Below are 13,931 nucleotides of genomic sequence, written 5' to 3'. Positions count from 1 at the left end.
TCCCACTTAGCTTTCAAATGACAATTTCACTGTGGCTGTATAGAATATTACCAACATGTTTGAACCTGTAGCCTTTAACGTAAACATATAGTCTTTAAATTACTCAACCACTTGCCTACACATGTTCTGCTTTCTAATATTATGTCAGGTCACTAAATGTGTTGAGCTTGGCTTTGACCCAACTGAGAACACAGCTGGTTTCTGTCATTTAGAAAAGAGCGACTTCTACTGTATGTCTTTATTTATATCGACATACCGAACTTAAGCAGTGTGTAAAATAGGTCTAAATAAAAAAAAAAACAGCCTCTATGAATGAATTTGGTCCCAAATATGAATGAAAGAGTTGAATATTGGTTACATAAAATACAGTTACAGTAGCAACATACTTTTAACAAGGTCACCAAACCAAAAATACAGCTCTAATACCTGACAGTAACCGAAGCTACTACAGTAACAAAATACAGTTGGCTTCTACCACCTCAAGCTTCCAGCAGCCATTCATACTGAGCCGGTCATTTATAAGTGTGATGATAAATATGCCACAGAGCACATGTCAGAGAGATAGAGTGTACAGGGGGTGTGTGAGGTATTCTTAGCACTGATGACAGTGCAGGCCGATGAATCCATTCACATCTCTAAATGGTGTTCTAGCTGCAAGACAAGGCCGCCCGCTGCTGCAGAAGGTATTAGTTTCTGCATTACTCTGCTTGTTTCGACCTCACATTTCTTACTACTAGCTGTTAGTGATACTGAACACTTTGTAGATATGCTCAAACGTAAGGAACACACAAATGAAAACCCCCGAGCACAAAGAGTGTTGGTCCAAGAAGAGTCATGTAAAATATACTGAAAAATCAATGATGGTAGTATTCTAAATGCCATTCATGATATCAAATGAGGATGTAATTTTAGCAAGCAACCTTAGAGGAGGCAGACGCACTATATGAGTGCAGATGTCAGCGTGAACTAGCAGTATTTCTAAATACCGACACCGTTCATGTCTTCAACGCTACAAAGAAAATAATGAAAGTCATCTGTTTCCCCTTGAACATGACAAACATCACCATGTAGCTTAAACAGAAAACTTCCCACTTTAAAGGAAGATTATGATAGAAGTTTAATACATGAAGAGAGTATATGTTCCAGCTGTGAAAGAGCAATGATACAAAGTCAATCATCAAAGGCTTCAATCTCAGAAAACAGACAAAGGTTTCAAGGGTATTAAGCGTCCTGGGTAACATCATCTACATCAGCCAGTATCAAGCTGTGTCTGTCCATCTAGAGTCACTGCTTGAATGGGTCCACGTTAATGGTTCCAGCCAGACTCAGTTCAGTATTAAATCTCCTACCGCAGGGGAGGAACTGTTAGCTGTTGTCGTCCTCAAGGATGTCTGGGTGTTCCTCCCAGAATTGTTCTCCTATAATGTCGCAGTGATATGCCTGCACCCTCCTCCTGCTGCGTGTCACATGCACGTCCTTCTCCTCTTCATTTGGTAGTTTTAAGCGTTTAGTGACGGTTTCGTCTCGCTGGAAACAAAGATTGAGGAATATGATGAGAACAGTTAAAGGTAACTTAAAAAAAAAGTCTTGCTGTTGAAACAAGACAAAGAGTCTACAGCCAAGCTAACGGCTCTGTGAAGCTAGCGTGGCTTCGACCTGAATCAGAACGCTAATATGTTCACAATGGGAATTCGAAAATGCTGATGTATTGCATTTATAATGTTTACCATGTTCACTGTCTTAGTTTAGCATGTTAGCGTTCTAGACGAAAAGTCGGGATCATCAACATTATTACAAATCACCATGAGGATGAATTTGTGTACCAACTTTTACAGGAAGCCATTAACAGTTGTCGAGATATTTCACTCAAAACCACAAACGTCAACCTCAAGGTGGCGCTAGATGAAATGCCAGGGGATGAGTGTTCATCGTCCGAGAGCCTTGAATGTCTGTACAAAATTCTATGCCAATCCATCGGGTAGATATAGAGATGTTTCACTGAATAAATGAAAACATTGACCTACTGGTGTTGAGACATCACCAAAGTCATTAGGATTTGTCCTCTGGGAACCATGAATGTCTAAAATGTCATAGCGATCCATCCAACAGTTGCTGAGATATTTCAGTCCGCATCAAAGAGGAGGACTGGCCGACTGATAGACGCTGCCATTCTTGGAGCCATGCCACTAGCATGAATAACACTCTGCAGGGAGAGTCAAATAATCCTTTATACTTTAACGCTGACACATTTCCACAGCATATAATATGCTTTTAGACCTGCGAGGCAGCTGTTTATTTAGTTTCCCTTAATTTCACTGCGGTATCTAGATCTACTAATAAACACTTGAAAGTTGCTTAAGATATGTAAAGCAACATAGTGCACATTTTCTAATTGCATTACAAGCTGGACTGTTTTGAAAAGTCTCAAGAACTGAGATTTGAAAAGCAGCTGCAAAATGATTTCCTGTCAATGCAGTGCTTTTCGGCAGCCGACTATCAATTCTCAGGTATTGAAGTGTCCTTGAATGCAGCGTTTTAATAAGTGGTGCCTGCCAGCAAGTGGACCATGTGACAATGATGTAACTTTGACCAAAAAAATAAAGACAGATACATTTTTATAGTCAGGAATATCAAAGTGGTTAATAAGCATAAACATGCAAGAACAACATGAGAAATTTCTGCTTCTCAAAACTCCAACGGTAATTGTCAGCTAAAAGTGCAAACTGCACAGAGAGAGACAATTCCTCCACAAATAGAAGCCCCAGTTCCAGATGACCCCTGTACATCTGTACATACTGAATCCTACATGTTTAGACACAAAGACGTGTTGGGGAAATGTAAGAACTCACTGGCTAAAGCAGAGATAGATGGGACAGGTGAGGTGGAAGTGGGTGCAGGGTGAAGGAATTTAAAACCCATCGTCACATACTGAAATTCAACTATGTCCTACAGAGCAGGAGTGATCTTTTGGTCTCAACCATTTTGAACAGCTTACTTTTTCCCAGATGAGAGTGGTGCCTTTCCTGTGAAGGGAAGATTCATTGTTGTAGTTGATGTCAAACTCTGAGAACAGGATCTCGTTTTTGTCCGCAGCTAGTGTTCCCTGGAAGAGGACATGACCGGGTTAAGACAAAAAACCCAAAATAAAGAAATGTGCACAGATGTGATGCATCACTTAGTTGAAGAGTACAACTTCCTAAAAGTGACATCATACACGCCTTCAACTAAACCATGATCTCACCGCCCAATGTTTTCATTATAGCTGCGGTGTTCAACTCTGAAATAGAATTAGAGAAAATCCCCTGCTGCAAATACACTTCTTCTCTGTCCGCTTTGATTTCAAAGAAATGTCTTTAAAGTGAAGAAGAAAGAAACTAGGAACTACGACACATTGACTGGCTGTGAATAACTTATGTTGCCCGGCCAGAATGAACATTTCAAATAACTCATCAGCTGTTGTCACCTCACTGTAGTTTCGCTTCAAGCTCACTGGAGAATGAATAAACTTCCTGAGAACAGCTGTGTTGGTGGATTTCAGCTGCCACAAGTGATGACAGAGCTTGTGTTCAATTAGATGGATTACTTCCTTTTATATTTCTACTGTAGTTATGAGCATTAAATTTCTCATTTGCAAACCACCAAATGTGTATATCTCCAATATCCTTAAAAAACAGTTATGTTATAAAAACTTCTGAAGCAGCTGAAATCCAACATTAATTTAAATTGGAACATGGATGAGAACGCTGTGCTGAACTTTTTACTTTCATTATCACTTAATCTACTGATTATTTCTCCATTAAGCAATTATTTGTTTAGTCTTACAAAATGTCAAAATTAATGAGAAATATCTCATCAGAATGTTCTGTGTTGAAATTGATTATTATGTTTTTTCCAAAAGTCAAAAAAGACAAAGAGCTCAGTTTATAATAATATAAAATGGAGAAAGATATTCACAGTTTTAAACTGGGAAGTCTTTGGTCATTTTACTTGACAAATGGCAGAAGTGATTACCTGTTAACCCTTTTAAAACTACGGGGATCACCGGTGACATTGCGGCGCATGTGTATTTCAAATTACCGTAACTCCTCGCTACTTCGTGCAATTTTAATCATTCAAATGTTCAATCTGCACTTTTCAAGAATTTATAAAAAGAAAGTTGAAGAAAATTCTATTCTGTTTTTGTCCTTTTCTTCGTGTAACACACAGTTTTAGGTATTTAATTACATAAGAATGGTAAATACTTGACAGATTTTGAAAGTTCTACTTCTCCTGGAAAAAGGGTAAATTATTTACACATAGGGCATTTTTTGACACAATTATTGACAAAAATAGACCAAAAAGACCAGGCGTTTTAATAAATATATCTATTATTATGGTGCTAAAAGGGTTAATATTGACATGCAGTCATTTCCTGTCAACTGACTGACTGACTAATCAACTCATTGCTTTAACAGTAATAGATATCAGAAATTAATAATATGTTTGGAAAAGTTGACATACTGTATCTTTTCAGGAGCAAGATTTCAATTTTCAATAAGAAATGGCAATCGATTATTTTATGTAGGTCAGTTGAATCACACAAACTTGTGATCATTTACAGCTCAGTGCTTAAACCAAAACTATGAGTGTTAGCTAGAGAGCAGAAGTTTCATATTTGCATTTTGTATTGTACTGCATTGTCTTTAACCAGTATGTACTCTATCCATCTTGATTCTGGGTCTACATGCTTTTCAAATGGCTTTAGTACTTAGTAACTGGAATCAGATGAATTATGGAACTTAATGTGTTTGGGAAATGCTTTTTGGACAAAACCTAGGATGATCATGAGTCAGCCCACAGACAACATTGTACATCTTTGGATACTGTGTGAAGGACCTTGTGTATATCTGCTGTTTACTGACAGTGACAATGTTATATATGTATGTATGTTATGTATAACCTTTAAACATTTACGTGTCTCCTCCATGTTTTTTTCTTCTTGTTTTCTGTTATTTGTAGAAAATTAACAGGAATAAAGAAGTAGCAGTATTCCCCTTTAATATTATAACATATTTATACAAACACATGCATTGATGTCCATGTACACAACCACACATTAATGAACTGTGTAGTGTGTTGACTGCTCACCTTCAAGCGATCCTCTGCCTGGACTGTGGTGAGTCCTCCTCTCTGTACTAAAGTCCAAAACACTGTGTTGTACATATTATTTATGTGACCTGAAAGAGACAAAAACATCTGTATAGCCTGACATCTGTATGTAGTTTGATGAGCCAGTGTGATGAGAGAACTCAAAGATCTGTTAAACAGTCGTGGTACTCTGTGTACTTACAGTCTGCTTGCCTCCAGCTGAGGTAGTCTTTGAGGTTGCGGTTGCTAGGATACAGGACCACGCGTCCATCAAAGCCAGGGGGGTAGAGGAGGGGCTGCTCCCCGAAAAACTCCTTCCAGTAAAACACATATGAAGAGGAGAACTGGGACGCCACATGAGTCATGAGCTTACTGCAAGAGGGGGAGAAATAAAGTCAGACAAAGGTAGTAATATGATGCATGAGAATAACGTTGCTCCACAGTACCTGGCTCTCCTCTTGAACCAGGTGGACGTCCTCTTGAAAACAAAACTGAATTCATCACTTTGACCGTAAGCAATGACAATATCCTCTAGTTCCTCCATGACTGAGTGCGCACTGCGGCTCATCAGTCCCAGGGCTCTGTCGTCATTGGGTTTTGTGAACTTGTGCTGCTCTGCAAACCTGACACAAAATGCAAGAAGAGATTTAAACTACGTATCATCCTCCACATAACCACTCATATCTTCACACAGAGGACAGATATGTAGCTTTAAATGGAGACTCACTTGTGGAAGTTGCGCCCATCCAGCCTCACAACAATGTAGCAGTTTCTTAGACAGGTGTCATCAGTTTCAAAGTTGCGGACATACTCAAACTTGCTCTTGGCCATGTTACTGGGGCAGGTAAACAGACGAGCCAAGGGTCTGACGATGCAAGAACCGACACCTCCACGAATACTGAAGACCTTTCCAACCAGCATGAGGGAGCTCCTGCAACAAACAAACGCATGATGGTCACTCCTGCACCACAAAGCAACCTAAAGTCAGGAGGAATGGAATATTTTCTGCTAAAACAGGATCACGGCAACATCATTTTGACATCGAAGCAACTTAAAAAGAAATCCCACTGACTATTACCGCTATCATTATGGAATATTTAGTGATACATGTTAAGCTGTCCTATTATTAGCTGACTAACCAACGTTAATAATTACTTACACTTGGATGCCATGTGTGATGTTAGTCCTTAGTAACCAGCATAGTTGCTTTTTGGAAACCTGCTTACATGCGGTTATATGAAGCTATTTTAGTAGATGCACAAACATAAATATTGGGTGTAATAAGGTATTAAAGCAATGTTATCACTTGTAATCTACATTTATTCTTTACAGATGGTCATCTCACACACGTTGGGTTATGTACAGTCCGACACTGATTTTTTCGTAGTGCAAACACTACCTACCAAGAAACGTTCCGGGGCACGAGCCTGAAAATAATGAACAATTATTCAGAAACAAACGGCTAATTGTTTTCATTTGCTTCTATAAAGAATTCACTATTATAGATTGATTTATTCTTGTACTTCTGCGTGAGATAATCTATGACTGAAGGCATATTTTTAGTAAATGCTGTCAATCATCCTCTGTGCTCTAGCGCCATCGTGTGGTACTAGGGAGAGCGTGCAAAGGTCTCCTGCCGAACAGCATCATGTCCTTTAAAGGTCTTTAATGGGGGGTTATTGTCGAGTTTTAATAAATAAATGTAAATTTGTGAGCCACTATTATAACTTCAGATATGAACTATTCAGATCTTTAAATCCAATTAAATTCTTCCACAAGCAAGATGGGATGACGGTTGACCACGTGAGACGTCAGCAACTTTCCCAGGATACTTTGCTTCATCGTACGCCCTTCTGCGGCTGTTTCAAACATGGAGGAAAGTGAGAGGGACAGAAAAAGCGTAAAGCCAGCCAGTAAAGAAACGGTACCGGCAACCAGTTCAGTACCGCAGCATGAGCCGGACTCAGTCAGTACAACTGGGGGCGATGACGCAGATAAAACAGACGTCTGCTCCGAAAACTTTGACCCACTTTTGGCCTTGTACTCACCTACCGTCACGCTTCCTTTTCCCAACATCAAATGCTTCAACAACGTCGCCGAGTACGAGAGCTTTCTGAAGGGCGGTCGGGGCAGAGCCAAGCCGGAGAATGTGGAGAAAAAGCGGCTAAAGGCGATGAAAGGGGTGGCTGACCCGGAACGTATCGAGAGGCTGAAGAAGCTGATGGTGAACAACCCGGTGCCCGATGCAGAGGAGGGGGAGAGCAGCGGCACTCCGCGGCGGAGGAAGCAGAAGATCCAGAAAAATGTGCTGACGAGGATGCCCCGTAGGTTCAATACCCATCAGCACTGCTTGGCATGGTGTAGCCTAGCTGTGTTGTGTTGTGTTGTAGTGTCATGACGCGGGCTGATATTGTCATATTGTTTTATAGAGTATGTGGGGTTAGTTTGGTAGCATGGTATGTGGCACCTCCCACTCGATAGACTAAAAGCATGTCACGTAAACGACGCTAAGGGGGAAGTTAAGGGAAACATAAATAATCATATTTGTTGGCCGATTCGCCGTTTTTCAAGATTCAGGATTTTTATACAGAATAAACAGAAGAATCGAGAAAACGTTTCTCAGTATCCCGCGGTGGCAACATTTAAGTAAGACAAGTAAGACAATAAAGTGCACAACAAATAGACATATACTAAAATAAAGACCATACTATAATAAATAAAATAAAAAAATAAAATATATATTGTCCTGTATAGTGCAAATAGTGCAGCAGCATGATATTGTGCAGTAGTAGTTTTCGTCACTTACACTAATGAGTGTTAGGCATTGTAGCAAAAGCCTTAACACTGTTTAACCACTCTTTCAGGTTTGAGAAATCTTTATTTTACTTGTGAAAACAGAAAAAATGGCAATTTCACTGTTTTTCCCTTTCCACATCACATTAGACCAGGTCCAGATCAAAAACCACTCTACCTAGACCTGTCAAATCTGGACTAGATTAACAAGAGCCCCCAGAGAGTCACAGTTTCAGATTTGTGAAACCTTAATTCTATTTGTGAAAACTGAAAACCTTTTTCCCATCCATACTACGTTAGACCAGGTCCAGATCAAAAACCATTATACTTAGTCTTGTCAAATCTGGATTAGATTATTGTTATTAACTTTTGTCAGGAATTTGATCAGGTCTAATGTGGTCTGGATGGGGAAAAAAATTAGTGAAATCTCCCTTTTTTCAGTTTTCATATGCAATATAAAGGTTTTGCAAATCTGTAAGTGGGTTCAAACTGCGTTATAGGTTTTACTATGATGTCTAACACTTTTTCACAAGTGTAAGTGGTGAAAAAATTTTAGAATTGGCTGCTAAATATCATTATTTATGTTTCCCTTAACTTTTCCCTCAACCCTGAATGGGAGGCTAACTTCAGCGTCGTGTCACATGATAACTTTTGACCTCCATATTATTTTTCATTTGAGGCTGACTGTTGACGTCATTTCTCACCTATAAAAGCATTTTTTTGTCAGGGCAGTCCTTTACTTTAAATGGAAAACCAGTGTCACATGGTACCTGTAGTTTTTATCTGACCAAAGAATTAGCTATATGTGCGACTATCCTGGGCCCTGCCCCTCTTAGTTCATGACCCTATCCATCATACAAGCACACAACTTCTCAGATAATAATTGGTTCAAAAAATCATAATGAGTATTGAAATAGTCAATGTTCTAGGTTGGTGGTTGAGCCCCATTTGCCCCACTGTGCATTTCACTGGAGAGGATTAACAATTAGTGGAGATAGTTTTTTCCTGTGTCAGTGTCATTATTCCCTTTAAAATATTGGTGTCCACTGCAAGTAAAGGTGGCACATTAAGTAAAAACCAACGTAAAGATACTTTTATCCTGCTGTGTACACCTCTAGATCAGCTTCAGCGCTCGTTGACATAGATTGTACAAATCTCTTAATGAACACAATTCTTCCCAAATTAATTCCACCGTTTAACACGTCACACTAAAATCTCCCACAGGTGTTCTTTTGGGTTTAGAGTCACATCATTTTCAAACTCATGAAACCAATGAATGAGCCCAACAACCTTATTTGTTGTTTCCTCATTTATTCAAGTTTTCCCTTTTATTTGTTACCAGTCTGAATATCTCTCAAAAGAAAGTAAACTTTGCGCCTAAATACATCGGACATTTTGCATAATTTTCCTTTTATTTGCCAGAAATATTACTTTAATTCAGCTGAATTCCTTTCCTCAATTTATTAGTTGTAGAGACTGTTGTGTAACCTGTTTGTTATATGTCTCCAGTATGCAAAGGCAGTCCTCTGGGTGAACTGCACCGATGCGTTGAGGAGAGGATAAGGGTCAAAGTTCACATCAGGACCTTCAAGGGGTTGAGGGGTGTGTGCTCTGGCTTCGTCGTGGCCTTCGACAAGTTCTGGAACATGGTGAGCTCTTGTTTTCCCGTCGTATTCTTATTTCACAGCTGCCACATGTTGAATCTGAAATAAGCAAAACAACATGCTTGTAACCATGAATTTGTTTTATGTTGGAATCTCACATTCCTTTTTTCTTCCTCTTTGTCAGGCGATGGTGGACGTAGATGAGATGTACAGAGACCCTCTTCTCGGAGAGGCGTTCTACCACGAGAAAGCCCTCACCATTTCACGGGTATGCACTAGTTGTTATTGTATATCTGAGTGAAATATATTTCCTTCTGACTAATAGTTAAAGTTATAAACCTTAAGAATTCAATCTTTATTGATTTAATGACGTGTGGTTACCATGTTAACAGCAGGATGGTTTAGTAATACAGATCCCAGAGTTCTGTGGGCAGCAAACGCTGAGCAGCTTCTTCACAGCTTCGACAGAAGAGCAACTATTTACAGAGCAGCCAAACAATCTCACGTCAACATTCTGCCTTTTCCCATCATGCCATGAGCAACTGCAATCTGACTTCACGCTGCACACAGCACGAGTAGATTTCCACACAACAGCAGGGCACAGTAAATATGGTTACCTTGCTGAGCAGATGCTTTTCAGATGAACAATCACTGTTCAATCCAGTTTCCTGTGACTGCTTCACAGTAAAATATATCGGTAGGTAATATGGATCCAACGTGAGAATGGCAGACCCCACCGGTGTCAGTTATAGCTACTATATAGAGAGATAAAAGAATGTATATTTGTTGAATTTGCTGAAAAAATGCTGACCATAAATATAAAACCAGGGTTTGATTTTATGAAAATCTTAAAGATAAGTACTGTAAGCTCTACATTTTATCCACAAATATTAATGTGACTGAAATCTTTGCACAGCTCTTTGAGAAGCTAAAGCTCCAGGAAAGCTCAGGAGGTGATGAGCCAGCAAAACAGCACAAAGCCCAGGGAAAAACCGACAAGCATCAGCCCGCAAACCCAATCATGACTCCAAAAAGCCTGTCTGCTCACCTTACCAGCAAGAGAGGAGACAGCAGGACGGAGTCCAAGCTGTCACAAGATGCTAAAACCAAACAGGACAAACATGAAATCTCGATGAAGGCTCAGGGTCCAGAGACCTGTCAGAAGAAAGACTCCAAGACGTACGGCAAGGTCCACACACGCCACATCAACCAACTTTTCATCCGGGGTGAGAACGTTATCCTGGTTAACCCACAGCCTCTCTGATGTATTCTGTTTGATATTTACAGCATCTTATTTTCAAGGAAGATGTAACAAAACCACAGTCAGTTCAGTTTTATTTTACACTGAACATCTGTAATAATAGATGTGAAACTCTGTAGATGAACTGCCAGAGAGAGCTCTGATTTAATTACGTTCGTAAGAATCAAACCAGGAGTACTGTTATATCATATTGATATGGAAGTTTTTCTCAATTATTTTGATATCAGGGAATAAAAGCTTCTCTGTACTAATTTTAGTAATTTCTTGTCTTGATTTCTTTTTTTCTGTCAGCCACTAAAGCACATTTATTTTGTCACTGCTGTGCCACCGTGTCTGTGTTTTGCTTAATAGCCAGCAGGTGGCACTAACACATTAGTGCCATCTGCAAGGCCATTGTCATCTCAAAGAGCTTGTCCCTTTATGTTGCTTTTCCCCGTTAGTTTGAACGGGAATGACAGCGCAGTCTCAGCGGACTTCATAAATGCATTATGAATAATTGAGTTTGTGAAGCTAGAGATTGCAGATGGCACTCAAAAGCTGTCATTTGTCTTGACGTCTCAGATTGCTTTTACTCTTTAATGGGCACATTACCCATAAAAGCACAATTTACTGCATCTCATGGAAGATGTAAAGACTAAAGATGTCGCTGCTTTTTTTTTTTTCTTTTTAAATGGCAGAGGTTACTTTTGGATGATGAGTGGCACAGAATGATTGTATGTTGTTGTAATGTTTCTGGGTCTGCGCCAGAGCTTTAACATCACATTATTTTCACCTGTATCATCTTATTTTAGTTGAATTTCATCAGTAAACTGGAGAAAGTTTAACTGACCCTCTTTCCATATATTTATATGCCATAAATAGGACAAATTCTATCAGTAGCAGAGCTGTTGTTAAACTATATACTGTTACTTTCATATAATGTATCAGAATATTATTAGTGTAGCCCACTTAAGTCTTTCCTCTCCAGAGAGTGAAAACGGGGTCAAGTGTTTAATGCAAACCATGTTTTAGTCGTGTTTGTCACACCAGTGTGTTCCAACAAGCCTTCATGATTAAGAGGACAGTGCACTGGTGGTAAAGACACGGGCCACAATTAGACTGTGCAATCTTTCTCTTGGGTGTACTTCACCAGAGCACTCAGGCCAGCTCACTTTCTCACTGGAGAAACTGTAAATTTAATCAGTTGAATTAGAAATGAAGCATCTATGACACAAATTATCAGCATTTTAAAATTCAAATACCAACAGGATATGGATTTCTCCTTCAGCATTATCATTTATTAAGTATTCTTAGAAGTTTTGTTGCCCATTTCATCCTCTTGTCTTTACTTTATTACTTTAATCAACAGTGACGTTAACAAGCTCGTATCAACTCGATGTAATTTCAAAGTTGAGTGCAATGGCTTCACTTTTGCTGCATGAAGCTCTTTTGAATGAGGCTAATGACACAACATGCCAAATAACACACACCATTAACAAATCTCAATCAACTGTTTAATGTTGTAGATAAACAATCTCAATGTGTAAATCAAGTCAAAATGGGAATAATGCAAAAATTCATTTTCTCAGAGGATTTTCATTGCTTTTCTTTTCTTTTTTTTAAACATTTGCATATACTAGTGTTTCAGTAACAATCCCATCTTAGAGAAGATCAAAATAATTTGAAGTAGAAAACAAAAGGCATAAAATAACTTCTACTGTTAAATTACACAGCAACAGATTTTGGTCATTTTAATGCTTCAGACTCCGATGCAAGGCTACTATGTGTAAGCGTGCTGAGCCTCTTGAGCCCTTGGGAGAGAGGGAAAACACAACTTCAATTCTCTTGGGGGCTGCAGGATCCACTGCCTTCTCCTCTGGTCAGTGAATTATTTATCTCATCATTGACATTCCAAAAATGTCCAGTAAGCAAGATGTACTTATTATCAATCATTACAAGGGTGAGGAGGCAACCGTCAGCAGGCACTTGAACCACTGAAGATCAGCGGTTTGTATATCTAACAGATCAGTTAATCCGACTACTATAACATACTAGGTGTACACAAACTGCACCCCAACTGGTAAAAGTGCTTCCTCTCACACGAGATTCTGTACCTGATAAATTGCAAAACCTGGACTTGCGAACGCTTATGACAGCAACAGTGTTTTTCAAGAGTGCTGTTTTTAAAGTGTAACATTAATGAAAGTGAGAAGGCAGTATTTACTGGGACGCACCAGTGAACATTGAACACATAACAGATAAATGCATGATGCAATCTTAACAGTCTGCATTGACGCTTGAGGAATTAAGTTGAGCTCAGTACGTTTTCATCTCAGGTGTTTTTCGGAGCACTGAAGGTATCACTGGCCTGAAGAGATTAGGAGGATAGAAATGTGCAAGGGACAAACAAAACAGAATAAGTGAAATCATTTTTACAACTGCATTTGATATCTGTACAGACCAATACACTTGGCTTGAGGCACGAGTACAAACATACTGTATGTTTGTACATAGTACAGAAGCTACGTGCCGTAGCAGTCCTCAACACTGCACAGTCACATTGTCTCATTTAAAGAAGTTAGAACTGAAGAGGAGACAAAGGTCTTCCAGGCACTGCGCTATAATGGAAAAAAAACAACCCTGTATGAGGCTTTTTCTACCTACTGATTATCTCATTTGATGCAAACTGATTATACTTTTCTTCTTAAGTAAAATATAGATATATATATACCAATAAGAAAGGCCACAAATGATGGTTATTAATGGAAAAACTCCACAAATTAATCAATAGCTTTCATGCCAAACACTCATTCGTTACTTTGTAGTACAGGCCACATTTGGAGTGTTTGGACGCTTATGTACAAAGAGAAGGTGTCAATGTGCTTCGTATAGGTCTTAATTCATATCAGGGTTGGTCTGTATGATACAAGTCTTCACAATGTCACTGCCTCTCATATAGGAACTTCATAAGTTATTTGTAAGGCTTCAGATTTCTATTTACAGGCCAAAGGAAGAACGAGGACAAATAAGAGGTAACTTGACAGTCGTAAATGTACATTAGAAAGTTAAAATGGCTGATCATGTTATCAAAACTCATCATTCAGTAAAGTTACTGAGAAAGCATCTCAAAAAATTATGCAGCTACTGATATATATATATATTTTTTT

The 13,931-nt window shown here is 39.0% G+C and overlaps 3 protein-coding genes across 7 annotated transcripts in view; 1 reads left to right on the top strand and 2 right to left on the bottom strand.

Moving 5' to 3' along the window:
- Positions 1-1,077: 1,077 nt before the first annotated feature.
- Positions 1,078-7,256, bottom strand: thg1l (tRNA-histidine guanylyltransferase 1-like). 4 transcript variants are annotated; one of them, XM_044364557.1, is made up of 8 exons: positions 6,531-6,553; positions 6,287-6,345; positions 5,855-6,058; positions 5,574-5,750; positions 5,330-5,499; positions 5,128-5,216; positions 2,996-3,103; positions 1,078-1,527 (listed from the first exon to the last, which is right to left on the bottom strand). In XM_044364557.1, exons 3-8 carry the CDS (start codon positions 6,046-6,048, stop codon positions 1,366-1,368), a joined length of 900 nt encoding a protein of 299 aa, XP_044220492.1. In that variant the 5' UTR covers positions 6,049-6,058; positions 6,287-6,345; positions 6,531-6,553; the 3' UTR covers positions 1,078-1,365. The 4 variants fall into 4 exon arrangements, with proteins under 4 accessions (XP_044220492.1, XP_044220489.1, XP_044220491.1 ...); XM_044364554.1 differs by lacking the exon at positions 6,531-6,553 and adding an exon at positions 6,445-6,484; XM_044364556.1 differs by lacking the exons at positions 6,287-6,345; positions 6,531-6,553 and adding an exon at positions 7,176-7,256.
- lsm11 (LSM11, U7 small nuclear RNA associated) lies at positions 6,588-11,041 on the top strand. 2 transcript variants are annotated; one of them, XM_044364553.1, is made up of 4 exons: positions 6,588-7,451; positions 9,430-9,569; positions 9,709-9,792; positions 9,938-10,417. In XM_044364553.1, the coding sequence occupies exons 1-4, from the start codon at positions 6,998-7,000 to the stop codon at positions 10,166-10,168; spliced, it is 909 nt and encodes a 302-aa protein (XP_044220488.1). In that variant the 5' UTR covers positions 6,588-6,997; the 3' UTR covers positions 10,169-10,417. The 2 variants fall into 2 exon arrangements, with proteins under 2 accessions (XP_044220488.1, XP_044220487.1); XM_044364552.1 differs by lacking the exon at positions 9,938-10,417 and adding an exon at positions 10,441-11,041 and having other exon boundaries at positions 6,604-7,451.
- A 1,223-nt stretch (positions 11,042-12,264) lies between these two features.
- clint1a (clathrin interactor 1a) overlaps positions 12,265-13,931 on the bottom strand; it is a 13,340-nt gene continuing 11,673 nt past the window's right edge. Inside the window, exon 12 of the mRNA XM_044364551.1 lies at positions 12,265-13,931. This exon is cut by the window's right edge and continues 683 nt beyond it. The gene's annotated coding sequence lies outside the window, so the exon portion shown is untranslated.

This window comes from Thunnus albacares, chromosome 10, assembly GCF_914725855.1.
Source record: "Thunnus albacares chromosome 10, fThuAlb1.1, whole genome shotgun sequence".
NCBI lineage: Eukaryota > Metazoa > Chordata > Actinopteri > Scombriformes > Scombridae > Thunnus > Thunnus albacares.
The sequence above is the reverse complement of the archived record's forward strand: the minus strand, read 5'-3'. Positions and strand labels throughout refer to the sequence as shown.